At 38.0% G+C, this 23,383-nt stretch overlaps 2 protein-coding genes and 2 non-coding genes across 4 annotated transcripts; 2 read left to right on the forward strand and 2 right to left on the reverse strand.

The window, feature by feature from the left end:
• Positions 1–179: 179 nt before the first annotated feature.
• Positions 180–12,628, reverse strand: LOC124135345 (proteasome assembly chaperone 2-like). Its single transcript, XM_046500633.2, has 7 exons — positions 12,406–12,628; positions 5,829–6,000; positions 5,007–5,065; positions 3,723–3,841; positions 3,220–3,408; positions 2,265–2,382; positions 180–1,190 (listed from the first exon to the last, which is right to left on the reverse strand). The coding sequence occupies exons 1-7, from the start codon at positions 12,460–12,462 to the stop codon at positions 1,077–1,079; spliced, it is 828 nt and encodes a 275-aa protein (XP_046356589.1). The 5' UTR covers positions 12,463–12,628; the 3' UTR covers positions 180–1,076.
• LOC124135414 lies at positions 7,870–7,985 on the reverse strand. The gene has a single exon (XR_006861235.1). It is a non-coding gene; the product is annotated as a U5 spliceosomal RNA (small nuclear RNA).
• LOC124135413 lies at positions 9,103–9,218 on the forward strand. Its single transcript, XR_006861234.1, has one exon. It is a non-coding gene; the product is annotated as a U5 spliceosomal RNA (small nuclear RNA).
• A 1,655-nt stretch (positions 12,629–14,283) lies between the features above and the next one.
• LOC124135346 (flavin-containing monooxygenase FMO GS-OX-like 2) lies at positions 14,284–18,588 on the forward strand. The gene is made up of 5 exons (XM_046500634.2): positions 14,284–14,688; positions 15,469–15,607; positions 16,297–16,439; positions 16,718–16,895; positions 17,530–18,588. The coding sequence occupies exons 1-5, from the start codon at positions 14,495–14,497 to the stop codon at positions 18,157–18,159; spliced, it is 1,284 nt and encodes a 427-aa protein (XP_046356590.2). The 5' UTR covers positions 14,284–14,494; the 3' UTR covers positions 18,160–18,588.
• The last annotated feature ends 4,795 nt before the right edge of the window (positions 18,589–23,383 follow it).

Consider the following 23,383-nt stretch of genomic DNA (forward strand, 5'->3'; position numbering starts at 1 on the left):
TTTTTAATCTGATTATCTGATATCTTTCGACGTCAAATCTGCTGAGACAGCAATATTCAAGCAGAATCGAGAATAACTTTTGGTGTCATCATGGGTGGGAACAAGCTTGTGAAGTTGGTTCACGATGAGAAGACAATTGCCTAAGTTGCTGCACAAACCCAAAAGAAAACAAAGTGCAATGTCATCTATTTTTTTAATTTTTATAAAAATGTTTACAGTTGTTTTCATGATATAACAAATGATTGCGTAAATTTAGGATATGAAAATGAATGGCTCAACAATGAGTGTTATGAATATGGTTCATCACAAATGTACACCTACCCATATATATCGATCCATGTTATATATCTGTCTGTTTTCCAAAAGTAATATCTTACACTATCACAAAACCAAATGGTAACTAATTGCATACAACTATCATAACAAACCCAAATGAACCAGTCATGTAAAGTAAATACAAACTGGTTGATGGCAACAACCTCTTGTTAGTTGTGGAACATGCAAAATTGAGTATTGCATTATGTGACAATACCTCAGGTAGGTATATCATGACATCCATTATTGGTTCACATCAAAAATCCACCCATGACAACGGCAGTGATGGTACCACAAGGGTCTTGATAGCCAAGCAACTAACGTTATTAAGGCCAAAAGGTCTGGCTGTTCCATTTGTGTATACCAAAGATGGCATTGTTTATGAATCATCAACCAACAGTAAATGGGGCGTTTTGCAGTAGTTTACAGCTGACCATGGTATTCTGTACAAATCATTCTCACCACCACCAGGTGATAGTAATGTGCCAAATGAAATATTGGTTGAGTTACTGACAAATGTCTGAAATAAAGGGGGATGGGTGCCTCGGCACCTCCCTATGGATCTTCCACTACCCTGTGGGTTGGGTACTCGCACATCAAGGATCAGAAGCCATCGTGGGTATTACTTGTTACATCCTGATCTAGTTGCATCTTAGGTCTGCACTCTCCCATGCTGGACTTGCGTCTCATTACAGTGCACCCACTGGATGAAGGTTTGAGAAATTCCAGCCCAACGTATATCTGGTCTTGACATTGTTTCGTTAGTGGAAGAGTGTTCGATCTGCTCGTGTTCCGAAGACCAGGCGCCAGGACACCGGGATCTTCCACTCTGTAGGTCCGGTTGCCTCCTTCCCCACCTCACTGCCGGGAGCTGCCTGAACAAACAAATCACATGATTAACATGAGTTTGTCACAAAACACCCGATTCATGATGCAATGAAGTGTAAATGGCTACATTAGTGAACTGATGAATGATGCAAACTTTTGATAATCTGGTTTAAGAATATGCTTTACTATAACTGGTTGCAGGTATTTTTCTATGTTTAACACTCAGCAATATTCCAGCTATATGACGGTGGTCTGTAAATAATGGAGTCTGGACCAGACAATCCAGTGATTAACATCGTGAGCATCAATCTAGGCAATTGGGGTACCATGACATGCATCAGCCAAGTCAGCAACCCTCGATACTGTTAGTTGCCTCTTATGATAAGCATAGTTGCCTCTTATGACAAGCATAGTTGCCTCTCATGACAAGCATAGTTGCCTCTTATGACAAGCATAGGTAAAGGAATTTCTCTTAGTGCAGGCAAATAAGGAGAAAGTCATTATTTTGTTCAAATTTGGGAGTTCAAAGTTGTTATTTGCCTAATTAATGAGAAATTAAAAACACTGAATTTTAAACATGCATTCAATCAAAATATATTTAAGTGAGCATTAAATCCTTTCCTCTATATTGGTCCTGTCACAAGTCTACAAAACCATAACAGTCCTTGACTGAATTGTTAGCCAAACACCACATGGCAATGACAACTTCTCTTGATAGAACAATTTAAAAAAATCACTGGATTGTCTGGTCCAGACTCGATTATTCTGAGACTGCCGTCATATAGCTGGAATATTGCTGAGTGCGGCGTAAAACAACAAACAAACAAACAAAACATGACATTCTCTTCACTTGATACGTTCAAAAGCCGGAAGTGTGGAGTTGTCCATATAGAATAGAAGTAAGCAGCTTCTAGATTCATGCAATGGTGGACAGTCACGATTGCTCCATAAGACATTGTTTCAAAACACATACTAATACTTTGATCTCTACTAACTGGTGTCATTTGCAAGATGGGACTTCAACAAATATGTTCACCGTACATGTGAAGCCCCATGTTAGACATTGATGACAACCTTTAATAAGTTATGTCAATTTCACTACAATCTGATTTGCTGCTTACCTTTAGGGAGACAATCCTAAGCCAATTGTTCAACTGTGTAACCATGGCAACAGCATCATGGGCATTGTCCCCTTCTGAACAGAACATCATCATCACAACAACTGATGTGTCCATTTTGCTGAAACAATAGAACTTGCATTGACAACAATGAAACATGAAACAGTTTAGACATTGATAGTCCAGAAATCTCATTATCTTTGGCACAAAGCAATGGAATCAGGTTGACCCTATGACAATGTAACAAAATGAATTGAAACTTGACAAATTAGCATATTTGAGCAAAGCTTGGTTTAATGTGGTCCTGATGTAGCACTAGTATCTGACACTTATCCATCTTTGATTATCCAGTGTATTATATCTCCATTCTTTTATGATAACTACCATGGACCCATTTGCTGCCATATTTTTGTAATGGAAGTGACTGCATCAGCTTCACCGTTCTTATCACTAACTTGGTGGGGGTCGGGTAGCCTAGTGGTTAAAGCGTTCGCTCGTCATGCCGATGACCCATGTTCGATTCCTGACATGGGTACAATGTGTGAAGCCCATTTCTAGTGTCCCGCGGTGTGATATTGCTGGAATATTGCTAAAAGTGGCATAAAACCATACTCACTCACTATCACTAACTTGAGTTTGGTATGGATCTACTTGATGAGAGCCCTTGATGTTTAAAATACACTTGCTGGAAAAGATGACAGGGGTAGGAGTCCCTTTGCTGCAAGATGTTCCCAGTTATATTTGAGACAGCACACAACTTCGTGAGTTGATAACTGGATATAGAGCTGCTTCAATTGTGAAAGAACATTGTAATTTGATTGGGCAGCTATTATTAGTGTTGTGTTATTCAAACCAGACTGAAAAGGAACGGTGGTGAATGAGTCCATGGTTATATCCTGATAGAATAGAGATATGATACACTGGAACAATGAGGAAGACAGTTATAAAACCAACTTACAGATTCTCAAAGAGTTGTTTAGCAATGCCACTTCCTGGCATGTAGAGCAGCTTCTGTTGCGAGCTGCCATCGATGGTGAGTTCAGTCGGGGTAGCTCTTCGCTCCAGCTCCTGCCAGCCTAGTGTCGTGCGGAACAGGTCACCACACTTCCTGTCCATCGACTCTGATGGGACGAACCGGAACTGGGATCTTTCATACAAAAAGCAGACGTCAAACATACTTCTCATGTCTATTTCTCGCTAACTGGAAGAAAGATTAGGTCGGCTTCAACTTTAAACAGCTTCAAGTCATATGGCGCTGATCATTACTGGGGCGAACTTGGTATTCCCACCCAATGACCAGCAGATCCTGGCAGCTAAGGGAAGCAACTCAGACATAGTTAGCACCTATGCATTTTGCAGAATAGATGTTAAGATTGGTACCAGTGTGTGAAATAGCATGTAAACATAATGAGCTGGACAGGCAGGAGAGTAGAGACAGTGTTTATGGCGTTAATGACTGACCCTTGTAACTGGACATCCAGTCTCTCCTCTGAGTAGCTACTGGTCAGTATGATCACCTGCCGGAACTTCTGGAGCCTCGTCCACTCCGCCAGCCATGTCATGAACTTCTTCTTCTTGCCCTGAGTTAATACAGACATACATGCAGTTCATTCTCTTGTTTCACTCCCCTGCCCTGACAGTCACACATGTCGTATTACTATATTGATGCAAAGAAAACATTTATAAAGTGTATGCTCCGTCTGAATCAAATGTTATATAACCAAACCATTCGAAATAGACAGAAAACAGATCACATGTGCATAACTACATGTAGATGCACAATTTCAACTTTGATGCCTGAATAGATAACCTGTCAATTTTGGCAATCTCTATTTGCTATTCTATAATGCTATTAAAGATCAAAGACACAGACTACTTAGCCTGCGATAAAGAACACTTTTTGGGTTATGTCAATATGGGCTGATGTCAGGATGCTGTTCAGATTACCTCCATATCCTTAGTAACATCGTTCTTTCATTACTATCAAGCAATTATCAATTGGTAAAAATGTTTTAGACTTGTCACATAATGATTATTACCTAGGAAGAAATATGGTAAGATGATGTCAACCATATTTTGATTTATGTAATTATATTGAAGCAAATTAATATTTAAATTAATTAATAAAACTCAAAATAAAATCATATTTATTGCTGCATGGGATTATGGATAACCATACATTGAACAGATTATGAAATGTGACCTATTAAAAAATAAACCAACCATTTTTCAGTGATGTTGTTTCAAGTTTAAAACATAAATATGTCTCTTAACATAGGGGGGCAGGCAATTAGGCGGAAAAACCTGTCAGTTAGCCCTGTTCGAGGATTTCCAATTTACGTCACAGGTCATTACAGACTTGATTTTAATTATAGCTCCAATAAAACACTTGTTTAGTCTTAAATTTGGCATCTTAGAAAAGTAATCAAGTTTGCTCTACCCCCATGTGTAGCGTAATAAAGTATAGTTTTGCCCTGAACTATTATAGACAAAGCAACTGTCCTCATGCTTTGACTATAATAGTTCATTTCACATGGGGGTAGAGCAAACTTTTTTTCTTAAACATATCTGACTGGGACAGTGACACAGGTCGTGTGTGAAGAGAAAAGTACATGGGACCGTCTCAAAAACTATTTGTTACTGAAACTGCCATTACAAAAATGGGGCACCAGAACACTAGATTCCAAATGTGGATCTGTCAACAGGGTTTAATCTGAGTTACAGGCAATACAAAACACTACTAACCTTCACAAATGGTGACCTCTGTTGAAGAACAACCAATTTGTTGCTCTCGTTTTCATATACTGAAATAAAAGAAAACATCACATACAGTCTGAACAGGTGCTTGTTTACAAAACTGCATACATTCTGGATACAATATTTTCACATTTATTAAACAAAAACCAACGGTAATATTCTCAAACACAGGGATGTTTATTTGTTTTCTTCCACCTGCCCCTTCCCTCTAAGGCTGAGCACAGAGATAACATACAAGCAAAACAGAGCCACAAGGCTCTGAACTCACCTGAATTATGAAGAAATAATGGTTGCCATGTCTTAAATGGGATAGGAATTTTGACCACTTTTTAGAGACAGCTTAGCTGGGATCTTTCATGTAAAATGTAAGTTCCTTTGACCTTGGAGTTTCAGAATAGATGTAAAAAATACCATGACACTGGGTAAATGGGGTATGTGAAGATCAAAACTCAAAATATGCCAGAATTCTATGCCATATTATATATAATACCACATCATAGTTGCATATCAAATTTCATACTGATACATGCAGAAATGGCTAAGTAATCACAAAAAATGACATTTTCAATATGGCCGCTGTGGAATATGGAATTCTGTAAGCAGTTTTCAAGAGACACCATAGCTGGGATTCATTTAAGTCACGTAAGCCTTAGGCATAACCTCATAGGAGATTATTGGTTAACGATGACCAGACAGATGGACAGACAGATGATGGTCAACACACCACATCATAAAAATATGAATGCTTCAGCCAATGGATAAGGTGACTTACATTTGCTACTAAGTATGTTATTCTGTTGTCATAGTTACCTTCACAGCTGGTAGTGAGTTTACAAATGTTTGCGTCATGGTGAGCAAAGGGGTTGTTGCCGACCATGGGGAGGATGCTGTCATGGTAGATATAGCCGACTCTCTCCATCCACAACGTTGAGATGACCAGATCGGCTGTCAGCTGACCAACATTCCCAACAGACACACATGGCTGGAAACAAGTAGAGAAGTCCTTCAGGATTATCTATGATTCCAAACTAAGAGCCCTTTTATGTTCAAAATTGGCATTCTTAAAGGTGAGATTTCTTAAATACAGAGGTCTTTTAACATTGTATAACATTACATTCAAAAATGTAATATTAAGCACTAAACCCTCTTTATTGGTCTTGATATCAGTGAAAAAGTCAAGTATCATGATATCATACAAGTCAATCCAACCAAGCCATCACATTAGTTATAACCACTAATTTAGTCCCCATTAGGGAATGTTTGCCAACATTTGCTGCAGACAAATCGTGGCCTCTGAATAGGTCTAGATAAATCCCTGTCCCTAATATGAAACTATTTATCTTCTTTATCATTCCTTACATACTTGACTGCAATGAGTGAGTGGACAATAGCTAAGGGATGTTCTGCACAGAAGTTTTTTCATTGTTGTTTAATTTGGCATTCAGCAATGGTCCAGCTTAAAGAACAGCACTATATTATTTGTTTATATATTTTATATATTATTTTTTTTGTCCATTCTGTTGTGATAAATATCCTGGACCCATTCGCCACAATAGCTTCGGATCAGAAATGACGTCACCATCTCTATTTTCGTATCACAAAAGTTTTATCGATCACGAGTGTAATTTGATTGGATGACTATATATAACATTGTGTCATGGGGTTCAAAACGAAGCTGTGGTCGTGAATGGGTCCAGGGTATTATCGAAACTGAATGGACATGAAACACTCTGGACAACTGATTGTAATGCTTCATATCCTATTGAAATATCATCTCTTGGGATGAGGGTGCTTTAAATATTTCCACAAATTTGATAATTTTCCATTCTATTAACATAGAAGTAAAACTAGTGTCCTGTATATCTTCATTAAGTTTCAGCTCTCTGGGCCTTGTGAAGAACCTTAAACTGCCTGTGCCAAAAACTGATAAATCCACTAGGCTCGACCTCATTTTCAGTAGATCATAGTGTTAATGTATGGACTTTTATTAGCAAAGCTTACAAGTCCACAGGGTACAAGAATTAACAAAACTCTGGTAGTCTGAGACAAGTAAAATTTGAAGGACAAGTGACATTTCCTTGTGGTCTACCAGTTTTACCATTAGGTAGATGGCAACTCTGTAGAATATCATTTTTGCGGACTAGTGAAAATATAAATTAATTTCTAACCCTTACTGACCAAACAGAATTTTATTCGAAATGGCTATTGGACAAGTTGCTAAAGTCATGGACTATTTCATTTTTTTCGTAATTTGAATTATCATTTATTTTGAAAAAAATAATGTTAATTTCAACACCATGAACCACACCATAGTGCCACACATCATTCCGTGAATATCCGGGGTGGACTAGGTCTTCAGCAACCCATGCTTTCCGTAAGAGGCGGCTATGCTTGTCATAAGAGGTGACTACCAGGATCGAGTGGTCGCCGACTTGGTTGATGCATGTCATTGATCCCAATTGCGTGGATCGATGCTCATGATGTCAATCACTGGATTGTCTGTCCAGATTTGATTATTTACAGACCGTCGTCATATAGCTGGAATATTGCTGAGTGTGGCGTTAACAACAAACAAACATTCATCCCTGTAGCATGCCCACAGAAGAAGCCAATAATTCATGGTCAGACTCTGGATTGCATGATGTCAATCACTGGATTGTCTGAGAGAGACTCAGTTATTTACAGGCTGCAGTCATATTGCTGGAATGTTGCTGAGTGCAGCATAAATAAAAACAACAACGTTTGTTTATGGACAAATGGACAGACAGTAGTCAAAGTTCCGTACCATGAGCTCACATGACTTCTTAATGCTACCATGCACTTCCAGTCCAATCTTTTGTTTGAGTTGTATACCCTACAAAGTAGGGTTTAAAAAATAAGTCTTAAGACTCATTGAGTTGTTCCTCCCCACGGAAATCTTTAGTAAAAGGCGAAAGATTTATGCGAGGTGAAGAGAAACCAGAGTACTGCAACTAAGGAAATGTTTAGACCCATATTTCAAAGACATTATTCAGAAATTGGTGTTTTCTGTCATACTTATCACAATTATTTAATTCTCTTAGCTATTGAATTGGAGTTGTTGGTAGATTACCTCATAGATGGTAACACAATTACTATTGTGGTTTAAAGAAAATTAATTATGTGTAAAGATTTAGCAGGTATGTTTTCATTCAATCTTTCTTCAGCATATCATTAGTGAGTCAGCAAGCAATGGCCGACGTTCACCCAGTTTTTCTATTTATAGAATAAATCATGCCACAATGTACACACTTTTCACTCACTTCGGCCTGGTCATAAGGATGAGCGAGAATGATAGCCTGAAGCACAAGGAATCCTCAAACGCTTAACTATAAAGATATTCCTTCACCAAAAACTATAAGACTCTTGCAATCAGAAGGATGTTCTTTTTGTTCTTCCATAAACCTAACGTAGATGAAACTACTCAACATAGTGATTAAGATCACTGCTGGAAACACATTTAGATTCTGTCCTGTCTGTACAGCAATGATACTTGCTCCCTGGTTGACAGCAGTAAAACTGGCCCTAAACAAGCATAAACTGATTTAATACTTTAGGGAAGGTAATGCATCATGTGTCATTTCATAACAAATATTTATTAGGACAAGAGACCATAAAATATTTCATGGTCCCTGTTACCACTTGGATGAGATATTGTAGTCAGGCTTGACCTGCTGGCCATGAATGCCAGTCGATTTCTGGCTTGACCATGACCCTGACCATCTATTAATAGCTCTACCTTGCCAGTTGCAGCTGATACCACCAGGCAGACCTTGCTGACAAAGGTGGGGCTATAAATAGCTTAGATATAAACGCAAGGGTGGACGTGGACGGTAACACGCAACTCAGTTTCTGTTCAAATGTGACTGTAGCTATGTTATTGTAAATCAGTGGGATTTGTAACAAATATCACAATTGAGTTCAAATAGTCTGGACTCTAAAGTGTTGAAGTAATACAGATTCAAATATATTATTTGATTAAAAAATGGTCAGGTTTTCTTTGAGAAGCTACTTCACCTGAAAACCTAACAGGGCAGTATACAATCTGATCTAATCCCATATTTGTTAACTCTGGTTTCTCTTCACCTCGCATAAATCTTTCGCCTTTTACTAAAGATTTCCGTGGGGAGGAACAACTCAATGAGTCTTAAGACTTATTTTTTAAACCCTACTTTGTAGGGTACACAACTCAAACAAAGAATAGACCTAATTAGAGAAATTCACATGTTAGTTGTTTACTGCCGCACTCAGCAATATTCTATATATATGGCTGTCTGTAAGGAGAATAATAACTTCCTATTCAGACATTATTCTATTTGTCAATGTCATTAAAATCAGATCTTGCACTCCGATTTGATGTCTCTCTCTTTCCATCCGTTGGAAGTATGGTTCACTATCCTGCATGAGTTAAATTAAAAATGTTCTCAAAAGAGATGCTAAATGCCATTGGTTTGCTAATGTATACACAATTCTTAAATAAATTTAATAATAAAACGCAAATCACTGAGAATGTAATCCTATCAGGGATTTCATATCTAGACCTGCTCAGACGGAGCAAATGTCAGTAAAGAGTCCCAAATTGGGATTACACATTTCCCAATTTTATAATATGTTAATATTGTTCTTATCACTAATGTGAGGGCTTGGTCCAGGTTACATGTGTATTTCTCTGGTAACAGAGCCAGTAAATTAGAAGAGGCTTTAGTGTTAAAAAGAAAGCTAGACCTTCAGAAAATCCCAGTTCTAGATATCAAACTTTACCCAGATTCCCAAGACTCTATTTGACACTGACATTATACAATGAAAATCATGGAGAATACAGTTCAATTTGTCTTAAAATTCTCAGAATATGACACCATAGATGTTTAACATTGCTTAAAAATGCAATGAAAAAATAGTTCTATTGTAAAAAAAGTTCAATTTGGGGAAAGTAGTTTTGCAACATTCCAGAGGCCAAAAAATTAAGTCATTGAAATTCCACATGGCCATGCTATGCTAACATATTAGGCACACTTCTATGGTTACTTTAGGGTTTACAGTTCTTTGGCAATGCAATCAGCTTGGGAAGGTCAAAATCAAAATACATTTTGCAGTTTAATATGTATATTCATTTGACAAAACATTCTGTTGAATCCATAAGGCAAATATATAAAAAATAGTTTCTTTATTTCAAGCAGAGCACCCCCACACAAGAATTACATATAGTCTCATGTTTCACTTCAGAGCTTATTTATAATATTGATATCAGATGATTCATAATATTCTGGTGAAGTATACCACAAGTAATGAAAATCTGCTCCAGACAGCTAAAAAGATATCCAAGTTAAAACTTCAAATGACTGACACAATTGTGGTATTACAATAAAATGATACAAATTATGTTTTAAGAATTTCCACAATGTTATCAAAATTAAATAATGTCCTTATTAATTCAGATAGTAGATACAAAGGACAAATGTACAAGATATATTATATTTCCTTATTTTGGAAGGTAAACTTTCTGTGTATTTCTTCATATAACATGTATACAATCACAAATATGTACCAGTATGTTCCACTGCAAACTCCAATGTTTGGAATTGATTTTTAAGTATTCTATCATATAATATTAATTATGTGCTAGTGATGCATTTGTCAGATCTTCAAACAGATAGGTATTGTATCTTGAGTAAAATATCTGATTTTAATTAGATTGTATTTTTGATTGATTAGGTACCACTCCAACATGCAACAAAAAGCAACTGTTTTATATTTAGATATAATAACTGGTTAAATGTATGGGCGGCCATCCGGCAAAAAAATACCAAGTGGAAATAAAGGACAAAAGTAAGCAATAATAGTCAAATCTAAGAAATAAATAATTAATGTTTCAAATAAAGGTCATTTTTTACATACAAAAAGTGAATTCAAAACACAAAACTATACCAATGAACAACACGCAAATGAAAGACGGCATATGTAAAAGTGTACTAAAGAACCTCAGTGCACAAAAAGGACTTCTAACTGCTAAAGAACAACGTTGACAATAAAGAACACCAGATGGCGCTGCGATTTGTAAAACATTCTGAGTTTAATCAGCTTGTTTGATGTATATGATATTCCAGGGTACTCAATGTATTATGTCATTCCTCTTGCACTCAGCATGTGATACCGAATGATAGTTCTGAAAAGTGAATGTTGTGCAAAAATATTGCAGCACTTGGTCTACTTCAGACTATTAGTTCATGACTATAATATTACTGAGAGATGTAAAATGTAAAATTTCCTTTGTGATGGTGTAAATGTAGCAGCAAATATTAACCCAATTTGAAAAAGAGACACTGCCAAGTACTGTCTGAGATATTGGTATGCGTAAAAAAACAGCAAATTTCAACACACCGACAAGAGTACTGTGCGACAATTTGTCCCTTTGTTGTTTCAAATATATGAATGACATAAATATAAGTTAAGTGTTAAATAAGTGTTTATTGAAGGTTGTGTACAAAATACATTCACTGTGACTAATTAGACATATGTCGGATTACACAGAGCATAATATTTATCAAAATGTGAAGTGTTTCTGGTGAAGATGACTGAATGCTGGTATATAAATGCAACATGTATCGATATATGATGTCAGAAGCTGAGTGCACGAGGAATGATGTAATACATTGAGCACTTCAACGTGCATTTATCATATACATTGAGGAACAAGCCGATAAATTGCAGCGCCATCTGACATTCTTTATTGTCAACGTTGTCTCTTAGCAGTTTTGTGTCCTTTTTATGCACTGACATTCTTTAGTACACATTGTTCTTTCTTTACATATGACGTCTATATCGTTTGCGAGTTGTTCATTGGTATTGTTTTGTATTTTGAATTCATTATTTGTTGGTAAACAAAGACCTTTATTTGTAGCATCCATTCTTTGTTCAAGACATTTGACTATTATTGCTTACTTTTGTCGTTTATTTCCACTTTGTATTTTTGCTACTGAATGGCTGCCCATATAAACATCAAAGCATTAAATTTTTATGGGCACAGCAAAAACCGAGACACAAACCCTACTCTCCCGAAAATGAAGTCAGTTAATACACAAATTTGTTGTTATCTCACTTTTATGTACCTTTCCAATTTGTTTATAACCATCTTCAAAACATAATGAAAGAAAACGTGATATGTTACAATGCTTATCTCACAATATCAGACTTCAAATGCTAGACTCATATTTGTATCATATTTTGGGTCCGTTTTGAAGCTGTGCTGTTTTTGGGCTTATTTCAAACTGCAAACCAACCACTTGGGTAATAACCTTCAATCTTAGGGTAAATTAAATATTATTTACTACGTATTCTGTTTCATTCAGTATTCTTACGATAAGCGGCTTACCAAAATAAACGTGAAATCCTCCCAGTTCCTTTTCTTGTCATCAGCTGAGACGAACATTTTTAAAGTATACCCTTCACAAATAGATTGAATCCAAAAGGTCTGAGCGGCCGTCTCACAAACGTTCTTTGTACACTGTCAAACCCTCAAAGCATGCAGTTAAAGAGTGACATATCATGCTTCCATGGACGCCGCCATACTTGACTAGTACTTTTGTTCATACTTCGTTTGTCCTTACCACAACCCCCAAACGAACAAAGCACCATCACTTTCCACTGTTAAACATCTATTCAAAGATACAAGGACATAGGAGGCACCCAATTTGTTTGATTTGTTTAGATATCATTGAATCGAGTAATTGAGATTACAAAAAAAATGATTTATATGCTTTTAAACGATTTAGTGACAAAAATTGATACCAAATCTATTACCATTTCAGTGTTTGATATCACTAAATCGTCTTTATACATATCACAAATTCGATACGTATTTGTTCATATCTAAAAATCGAATTCGTCTTATATATCAATACTTCACTTCTTGGTTCGACCCGTTACGATCCGGGTTAGAATTGGTCTTCAGCAACCCATGTTTGTCGTAAGAAGCGACTAAGGGGATCGGGTGGTCGGGCTCGCTTACTTGGTTGATGCACTCACTCTCAAAATACAGTAAATAGTGAGTGAGTTTGGTTTTACGCCGCTTTTAGCAATATTCCAGCAATATCACTCACTCATAATACAGTAAATAGTGAGTGAGTGATTTTGGCTTTACTCCGCTTTTAGCAATATTCCAGCAATATCACGGCGGGGGACACCAGAAATGGGCTTCACACATTGTACCTATGTCGGGATTCGAACCCGGGTCTTCGGCGTGACGAGCGAACGCTTTAACCACTAGGCTACCCGACCGCCCCCAAGTTAGTGATAAGAAAGGTGAAGCTGATGCAGTCACTTCCATTACAAAACTATGGCAGCAAATGGGTCCATGGTAGTTATCATACAAGAATGGAGATATAATACACTGGATAATCAAAGATGGATAAGTGTCAGATACTAGTGCTACATCAGGACCATATGAAACCAAGCTTTGCTCAAATATGGGTCTTCGGCGTGACGAGCGAACGCTTTAACCACTAGGCTACCCGACCGCCCCAATACAGTAAATAAGTCACAACAATATAATTGTCAGTCACGTGTTTGTGTGTTAATTTGTTAATTATCATCATAGGTTTCGCGACTGTCTACCATTTCACAAAATAAATAATAGATATCCCAAAATCGGTCATAAAAAGAATGAAATATTGATCAAATCTGCTCCTTCATACAATACATATTAAGATAGATCTGTAATAAAATGGATTTTAGACATAAAACATCATTTATTGATATCACATGAAATTAAATTTGTGATATCAAAAACTCATTTTGTGATATCAATAAATGACTTATTGATATCATAAAATAGGTAATGTACAAAAATAAAGTAAAACGACACATCATGATTTTAATGAGTAATATAAATAAATGGAATTCTGTTTACTCCTTCCATGACCAATCTCTGGCTATCGTTCATCCCATAAACATGATAAAGGGGCGGTCGGGTAGCCTCGTGGTTAAAACGTTCGCTCGTCACGCCGAAGACCCGGGTTCGTTTCCCGACATGGGTAGAATGTGTGAAGCCCATTTCTGGTGTCCCCCGCCGTGATATTGCTGGAAAACCATACTCACTCACTCACTCACTCACTCACTCACTCACTTATCCCATAAAACTTCATATAAATATGATGAATAAAGAATTTAACAAATACTATAACAAGTTCCTAACAAATTCGGACTCTGCAGTAAAATACATTCGTGGCCAACTCGTTCCATAATTCCATTACAGCATAGGTTTCCATAAGGATCGAGTTGGTCACAAATGATTCCGCGTAGTGCTATCCAAACTCCAGGCAGCGTTATAGGACTTCGACGGTTCCTTTACGAATGGCGAAGGTAGCACGCACTGAGGTGGAGCATGTATCGACCTACATTTTACTCAGCAGTTTTACCTAGGCGAGTTTGTTAGGATAGACTATTAGTTACACGGTTGCAGCATGAGGGTAGCTGTTATAGGAAGTGGGGCTGCTGGTCTGTGCGCCTTACGGCTTCTCAAGGAACACCCCCGGGGTTTCCATCCCGTGGGATTCGAGCTCAGTGCAGAGGTGGGCGGAACATGGAATTACACAGATAAAACTGGAACAGATGAACGAGGCCTGCCGGTTCAGTCTAGCATGTACAAGAACCTACGGTAAGTACATTATCGCAGTAGGAAATCGCGGATCGCGGATAAACTGTTCTGCTGTTCATAGCACTAATGAAACTTTGATTCAAGCACATGCAGTTTGTTTGTCTGTTAACTCATTTGTTACAATGTATAATGAATGTATCTTTTGTGTATAAGGGAAGCAGAACTGAGTTGGCAATATAGTTTATTGATAGCTACAGGTGCACATGGTCTACGTTGAAGGCAAACATATTCGAAGATCTCTAGCTACAGAGTTACCCAAGGAATGAGGTTACTGGGAGTTATCTCCCTTAGACCATCGATGACTATGACGTAAAGACATAACAAACTATTAACAAATGTCACAATGCATAACTTGAATGCGACAATGTTGTAAGATAAAGGGTTAATTGTGTTATCAACCGTGACGTCATACACATGAACAGAATTGATGACGTAACACGCATGTACCAAATCGGAATCCTGTTAAGATCCGAGGTTGAATAGGTCTTCAGCAACCCATTCTTGCCGTGTAAGGCAACTATGCTTGTCGTAAGAGGTGACTAATGGGATTGAGTGGTCAGCCTTGCTGACTTGCTAAATGCATGTCATCGTATTCCAATTGCGTGGATTGATGCTCATGATGTCAATCACTGGATTGTCTGGTTCTGACTCGATTATTTGCAGACTGCCATCATATAGCTGGAATATTGCTGAGGGTGGCGTTTAAACAACAAACAAAACAAGGAAAGAAATATAGATTTCAGATAATCTAATTTGATCACTGTAACTGTACCATTTTAGAACGAACCTTCCGAAGGAGATCATGGCATTTCCTGACTTCCCCTTTGACTCAAGTCTGCCGTCTTTCATCCAACACACAGATGTTGCCGAATACCTTCGGCGTTATGCTCAACACTTTGACCTCTACAAATTTATCAAGGTAAACCTGTAATGATGGATTTACAAAGATTGAGTAACTGTCGATGAATGTCTGTATATAGTAAAGGAATCACATCAACATGCCTATAGCAACAAAAACGAAATGATGTATTAAATCATATTATATCTGTAACAAAGCAAAACATATTCAAATCAAACATTTCCGACTCCATACCAAATTTCCCACACATCAAACAAGAAATATCTGATTCATATTACATCGACAGAAATATATCATATTCACAATGTAAATACACACAGTTCATGACATTTTGGTCTCTGTCACCACCTATTTGTTTAAACCCATGAACTTGCACAATCCAACAATATGACACTGGAATAGTTGTTTGATATCATCTATACATGTATATACTTTGTAACTTGTATGTATTTAAGATTGCATGTGAACTATATTATGTAAACTTATTGTTTGTGTACTCCAAAAAGAAATAAAATCATAAAAAAACATGCCTATTTTAGTGAGACAGTTTTATGCTGAATTTAGTTATGTAGCATCACTATTACAGTGTAAAGGGCTCCATGTTTGAAGAAACTCCCTAAATAGGGAACCCTTGGAATAAGTCATCCATATGGATGATTACTAAGTATGTTTTACTGCTACTGATTTTAATATTGAATTTTTAGTATTAAAGGTTTCAGTATAAATTGTTTTCATCATATGTATTTCAGTTCAAGACATTGGTTGAACATGTTTCACCAGTGTGTCAACCAAACAACACTTCTGCCATCAAATGGAATGTGACATATTCTGCAGCAGACAACAGGAATGAGCAGACGACAGAAGAGTTTGAATCGGTTATCGTCTGCAATGGGTATTTGTATAAAGAGCGATGTCTTGTAAAGATAAGCTGGTCGAGGTTCCCTCGGCTGGAATTCCTACACTCAAAATGAAGATTTCATAGAGATGTAATCAGATAACATTTCTTTGGCTTCATGTCCATGTTGGAAAAAACCCAGCAGACTTGAACTTGTTATTCAATGGAAACTCAGGGAAGTAATCAATATTGGAAAATATTATGTTGAAGCCAAGTGGCATTTCTGAAGACATATATATTTGTATGTGAATATAACACTTGTATATTTTGATCAGGCACTATTCTACACCCCTGATACCCGACACCCCCGGGCTGGATGTGTTTGAGGGGGAGGTACTTCACAGCCACAACTACAGGACACCGTCAGCGTTCCGTGGGAGGAAGGTGGTTCTCCTGGGGGCGGGAGCCTCAGGGCAGGATATCTCTATCGACGTGAGCTCAGAGGCCAAAGAGGTATTTGTTGAGTCAAAATGAAATGTAGTACCTATATACAGTTTATGCAAAAGACAAGATAAGTTGGATGTGGTATTGTTGGGACTGAGGAGTGCAGTGAAAATGGGAATGGTTAATTTTGAATATCACATGATTCACGAAGCTCAAAAGTTCCATGGACTGTCCCAGAAATAATGTTACATCACCTAACTGAATATGCCTGTTGTCCCTGAACAAAGTCATTACAATAAGCAACATTACACTGTTTTATGTAGCATCACTTAATTAATTAGTTTTTATTGGGATTTTTCTTTCTTTTGGGGGGACTGACTTTTGTTACCTTTGAAACTTTATTAAGCTTTGAAATTCATGTGCCCAATGAAAAGTGCAGCATTGATAACTTCTCTGAAGTTAACTGGAGCATGCAGCTCAGATTAAGTGCATAAAGAATACGATCCCATGAAGATTATAAAGAGGTGCAAATTTAATTTGTATTTCAAAACATTTCAGGTAAGCTAAAGAATCTTATGACTCAGTGTATTGACATGTTGCAGTATTTATTCTAACATAGCTTATAATTAAAACAATCAAGGAGTAATTAGCTTCACGATGACATGTTATTCTCTCGTTATCCTCATCTCAAATTGCTTTACAGGTGTTCCTCAGCAGCAGAAAGGCGCCATTACAATGTCAGTTGCCGGAAAACGTTCATCTAGTTCCTGGAATAAAACATTTAAAGGAAAAGTCGGTTGTGTTTGAGAATGATCAGGAAACAACGATCGACTCTCTTCTCTTCTGCACTGGTTACAAGTACACCTTCCCTTTCCTTGACCCCAAAATAGGGGTCAAGGTCGACGAAGACCAACGAATTACTCCCCTTTACAAGCATTTAGTTCATTCCAAGTTTCCATCTTTGTTTTTGATTGGTTTCTGCAAAACTGTTTGCCCTTTCCCACAATTCCACGTTCAGACAAGTACTGTGATGTCTATCCTCAGCGGAAAAGTTCAACTGCCGTCAAGGCAGGAGATGGAGAAGGATGAAGCCGATGATCTTGCCGCACGTATGGCACGTGGGTTGCCAAGGAGACATGCACATGAGATGGGTCCTCATCAATGGGAATACAATGCCCAGTTGGCACAGTTAGGAGGATTCCAAGATCCCATTCCAGTCAGTGTGAAAAACATCTATGATTATGTACATCGAACAAGGGTTAAGAATTTGATTGGATATAAGAAAGAAAAATATACACGTGTCGGAAACGATATCTCCCATGTTGCGGCATGAAGTGTTACGGAAATATGTGAATACATGTTACTTTTTATAAACAAACTTTATTCTTGTAATGCAATATTTGGTAATATATGTGTATGTACAATCTATTGATGCTCTTAAAAGATGACATTATGGCTGTACAACTGAGAAAAATACATTCTATATACTCTTGCAGGAAAGACGTATGTAGAGCCCTGAATCCTGCAGTGGAATAAAAATGTTTATGTCAACTGATAAGTGTATCCACCCATTGCCAATGAAATCAACATACTTTCCATATATCATACTGGACAATATTTAGCTAATGTTTTTGGCAATGAGAAATGAGGAAATACTGATTTAATATCAATACCTTTGTATGCAGGATATTACCTTTTGAATATTATTGTATTGTGGACCGATGACCTATATTATTAAATAAATTTATCTGTCTGAAACCAATATTGGACTAAAGATTCTCTTTGAGGAACACGGTCCTGTGATTTGACCGTGTAAAATCTTATAAGGTGTGAAAAGACATTTCAGGAAATGTCAACTTGTCTGTCGCATACCTTTCTTTTGATTGACACCATTCACACGGGTATATTTGTAAAATAACCACAGTCACTTTTGTGTACAAACCGTCACTTAGTTCTAAATGTACTTGTTTTGTCTATGAGATCACCGTGAATTTTGTCTACGAGTTAGAAGTGGACACGAATTCTCCATGGCTACAAATTGGTTTTCTTAGGCATTCACCTACAGCAAATTTGTAGCCATTCCCCACTCGCAGACAAAATTAACAGTGAATTCGTAGACAAACCAGTAGTGAATTCATAGACACATTTTATGCTTGATTATAATAACTATGTTATTTTGTTGTTATTTTGTTTTGATGGGATTTGCAGGATTTTTTCTAACTACATGTACTATTATAAACAAGCATGAAATACTCACATCCCCCGCCAGTATGACATGTCGGGTTGTATGCAATGCATTAGCTCATGTAAACTATGTTCACTGGGCCTTTTTGTAAATGGCCTAATTGCAGCACTAAAAAAAAGTTATTCCTGGTGTTGTTTTTCCATCTGCAGTTTATGATGGAATATGTTACTGAATTTGTAATGAGTAAGGATGAGACATGGACAAACAACTTCTTTATTACAATTAGGAGCGATGGTTTCGGTGTAGGTTCTAACACCATTATCAAGCAAGTGAAGTACAGAGTATGGTTGACAAGAATATATATTGTTTATACAGTTGAGTAGGTTTAAGATCAGTTACACTGTTGTATTTGTAATGAGTTGTGTTTCTGTATGAAGTTAGTCAGTGAATGCAACAACTGTGTCCATGACACTTTTGGAGGAACATACACTCAAGCAATGCAGAACTTACCGACAAGAAAGGAAATGTATTCAATACTGTGAGATGACATTATGTGCCAAGTTTGGTAAAGAAATATAGTACGGTTTTCAAGATCTGCTCCGGAAACGAGGACCACCGCCATTTTCAGTCTAAATCAAAGTCGTTGCAATGGAAACCCGAAAAATAATTTGTTTAAAAATCCCAAACTATTGAAAGGCACCAGTTCACCACTAGACTTATCTATGTGCCAAGTTTGAAGAAATATAGTACGGTTTTCAAGATCTGCTGTGGAAACCAGGTCTACCGCCATTTTCAGTCTCAATCAAAGTCGTTGCCATGGAAACTCGAAAAATAACTTTTTAAAAAATCCCAAACTATCAAAAGGCACCAGTTCACCACTAGACCTATCTATGTGCCAAGTTTGATGAAGAAAACTAGTACGGTTTTCAAGATCTGCTCCGGAAACGAGGACTACCGCCATTTTCAGTCTAAATCAAAGTCGTTGCCATAGAATCTCGAAAAATAACTTTTTTTAAAATCCCAAACTATCAAAAGGCACCAGTTCACCACTAGACCTATCTATGTGCCAAGTTTGATGAAGAAATATCGTACGGTTTTCAAGACCTGCTCCGGAAACGAGGACTACTGCAATTTTCAGTCTAAGTTAAAGTCGTTGCCATGGAAACTCGAAATATAATTATCTAAAAAATCCCAAAGTATCAAAAGCCACCAGTTCACCACTAGACATATCTATGTGAAGTTCGGTGAAGATATCTCTCATGGTTTTTGTGTTCTGCTACGGAAACGAAGTGTGACGGACGGCACCCATCCCTATATCCCCCTTCCACTTCGAGGCAGAGGATAATGACCAGTAACCTTAGTTTGACCTGACCTATTCAGTTTCATATTAAGTTCTGTATCAAGAATGAAAACCATTGTGTGCTGAAGATAGATATTGAAGTATACAGGCCTGTTAACTCATGATATTCAATCAAATATCAAGCTCTCACGTCAAGACTAATTTTAATCTCAGCTAAACGACAATTCTAATGTAGAAAATGATCTTTAGCAGTGTGCACTTGAATATAGTTAGGCTTGGGTTTGGAAGCTCTGCCAAATTGGCAACGTGAATAAAAGTCAACGTGCACGTCTAGGTTTGGCATAGGAAAGAAACATCTCAATTTTCAGTTGTGGTTTTTAATGGTCAAGGGGAGGTAATCGTGTTTGTGCAAGAGCTAACTCCCTTGCCTTTACTCCGCACAGTGTCTCGCGTAAAACTTCACAAACGGCGTGTGCCCCTGATCAAAGGGAGCTAATCGCGTATAACAAAATCAAGAGTTATGTCCCTTGTGTGAAAGGGAGGTAAGTCTGTTTGGCAAATGTGAACGTGATTTACAGTTACCTCCCTTTGACCATCAACGGCCCGGCCCCTCAAATGTAATGTCTTTTCGATGTAGTATGTAGGTAACGGATTAAGCCGAGGGGAACAGAATGAAATTGAAATCATCAGTGCACGACCCAAGAAACCACACCCATGTCCACTCAGCATATATTCCACTAGCTACAAAACACTGATCCGTGCATGAAATCTTTTCCAGCGCGTCACTGTGGTTATTCTTTCGATATCATAACTGCCACTAAGCTGGTTCAGTTACGCGAGTTTAACTCAACTTTCGCGTTTGAATATTCTACCTTCATTATGCGATTCATTTTCTTCTGAAAATGGATGTGGCATAGAAACTAAAGCATCGCAAAGGACCACATGGTAGTCGGTAGTGATCGCGGAGCTCTCTGTACTATCGCGATCATTCGTCAACACTCGCCCCTTTCCGTAACCTGCAAGAAGACTCGTCCCCCTATCGATGAATGTTATGTGCGAAAATACGACAAACCAATCAGAATGCGCGTATGATTTCAAGTTCTTCATCAAAGAATCCCTCAGAAATAAGTTTTGATTTTACATATGTCCTGCATCTAAAAATATACCCAAGACACAGTTAAATGTGTTCAATCACACTGTATCATTCCGCACGTTCCGATGTGCTTTAAATTGCATCTGAAATATATATAATATATGGGGAAATATATGTGAACCATTGCGCAACGAGTTGACAATTGTTTTAGGTATGCCCGTTTGCGCTAAGACGGAACCCGGTTGCAAAAATGGCCATGAGAGGGGCACGAGTCGCTATTCGGCTTGTCCCGGAATAACACGAGTTGGTTTCGAATGTATCGCGATGTTACCGAGAGTTTATAACGAAGGTGTCACGCGCTGGGAAGGAGCTTGTCGTTTTATGGTCAAAGGGAAGTAATCGTGTTTGTGCAAGAGTTAACTCCCTTGCTCTAAACTCCGCACCGTGTAACGCTGAAAACTTCACACACGGCGTGTGTCCCCGATCAAGGGGAGGCAATCGCGTATAACAAAATCAAGAGTTATATCCCTTGTGTGAAAGGGAGGTAAGTCTGTTTGGCAAATGTGAACGTGATTTACAGTTACCTCCCTTTGACCATCAACGGCACGGCCCCTCAAATGTAATGTCTTTTCGATGTAGTATGTAGGTAACGGAATGAGCCGAGGGGAACAGAATGAAATTGAAATCATCAGTGCACGACCCCAGAAACCACACCCATGTCCACTCAGCATATATTCCACTAGCTTCAAAACACTGATCAGTGCATGAAATCTTTTCCAGCGCGTCACTGTGGTTATTCTTTCGATATCATAACTGCCACTAAGCTGGTTCAGTTACGCGAGTTTAACTCAACTTTCGCGTTTGAATATTCTACCTTCATTATGCGATTCATTTTCTTCTGAAAATGGATGTGGCATAGAAACTAAAGCATCGCAAAGGACCACATGGTAGTCGGTAGTGTTCGCGGAGCTCTCTGTACTATCGCAACGTTACCGAAAGTGTATAACGAAGGTGTCACGCGCTTGGAAGGAGCTTGTCGTTTTACGGTCAAAGGGAAGTAATCGTGTTTGTGCAAGAGTTAACTCCCTTGCTCTAAACTCCGCACCGTGTAACGCTGAAAACTTCACACACGGCGTGTGCCCCCGATCAAGGGGAGGCAATCGCGTATAACAAAATCAAGAGTTATGTCCCTTGTGTGAAAGGGAGGTAAGTCTGTTTGGCAAATGTGAACGTGATTTACAGTTACCTCCCTTTGACCATCAACGGCACTGATCCCCTTTTCTTTTCGATGTAGTATGTCGGTAGAGGAATAAGCCGGGTGTACCAGAATAAAATTGAAATCGTCAGTGCAGACACCACGTCCATGTCCACTCGGCATACATTCATCTTGGTCCAAAACACTGAAACACTGAGTGCATGAAATCGTTGATCGAGTTGTCTCCCTTTGACCGTTAGCCCCATTCGTGACCAACTCATACCATTCCGGGACAAGCTTTCTTGTAGGCTACGTAAATATAGACGCGAGTGGGGACGAATCCCTTACCCTAACAAGTTCCCTCCCAGCGCGTGACACCTTCGTTACTCTTCCGATATTATCGCCTGCCACAAAGGCTGAAGGGGTCTTTGTTGTATGAGGTAGAACTTCAATTTGCAGAAATCTATCCTACCACCAGTGCTAACAATCCCGAATACCATCTACATTGTACTTTATCACTCAGAGTCTAATTTGCAGACCCCTTAATCCCAAATACTATTTAACACAAATCTCAAAAGAACACCATCACTGCAAAACACATATTTTAGTCAAAACTATGAGCCAAAATATTCTCTAAGAAAACACACACATTGCAACAATGTAATTTTTGCATCTTCCCGAGGCAAGAGAGTTAAATGACTCTAAAAGTCCAGTTTCCACTGGACTTTTAAAGTCAGTTAACTCTCTTGCCTCGGGAAGATGAATTTTTGTGGCAGACAATAGC

The sequence above is a fragment of the Haliotis rufescens genome, unplaced genomic scaffold, assembly GCF_023055435.1.
Source record: "Haliotis rufescens isolate VD_foot unplaced genomic scaffold, xgHalRufe1.0.p SCAF_19, whole genome shotgun sequence".
Lineage (NCBI taxonomy): Eukaryota > Metazoa > Mollusca > Gastropoda > Lepetellida > Haliotidae > Haliotis > Haliotis rufescens.

Excerpts from the sequence above, each read along its gene's own strand:
- LOC124135345 (XM_046500633.2), bottom strand. The coding sequence starts at position 12,462 with ATGTTCGTCTCAGCTGATGACAAGAAAAGGAACTGGGAGGATTTCACG. Across the intron at positions 6,001-12,405 it reads AGGATTTCACGTTTATTTTG|CCATGTGTGTCTGTTGGGAA; the intron begins GTAAGCCGCTTA and ends ACTTGTTTCCAG. Across the intron at positions 3,409-3,722 it reads CTGGATGTCCAGTTACAAGG|ATCCCAGTTCCGGTTCGTCC; the intron begins GTCAGTCATTAA and ends TTTGTATGAAAG.
- LOC124135346 (XM_046500634.2), top strand. The coding sequence starts at position 14,495 with ATGAGGGTAGCTGTTATAGGAAGTGGGGCTGCTGGTCTGTGCGCCTTA. Across the intron at positions 16,440-16,717 it reads TCGGTTATCGTCTGCAATGG|GCACTATTCTACACCCCTGA; the intron begins GTATTTGTATAA and ends TATTTTGATCAG. Across the intron at positions 16,896-17,529 it reads TGAGCTCAGAGGCCAAAGAG|GTGTTCCTCAGCAGCAGAAA; the intron begins GTATTTGTTGAG and ends ATTGCTTTACAG.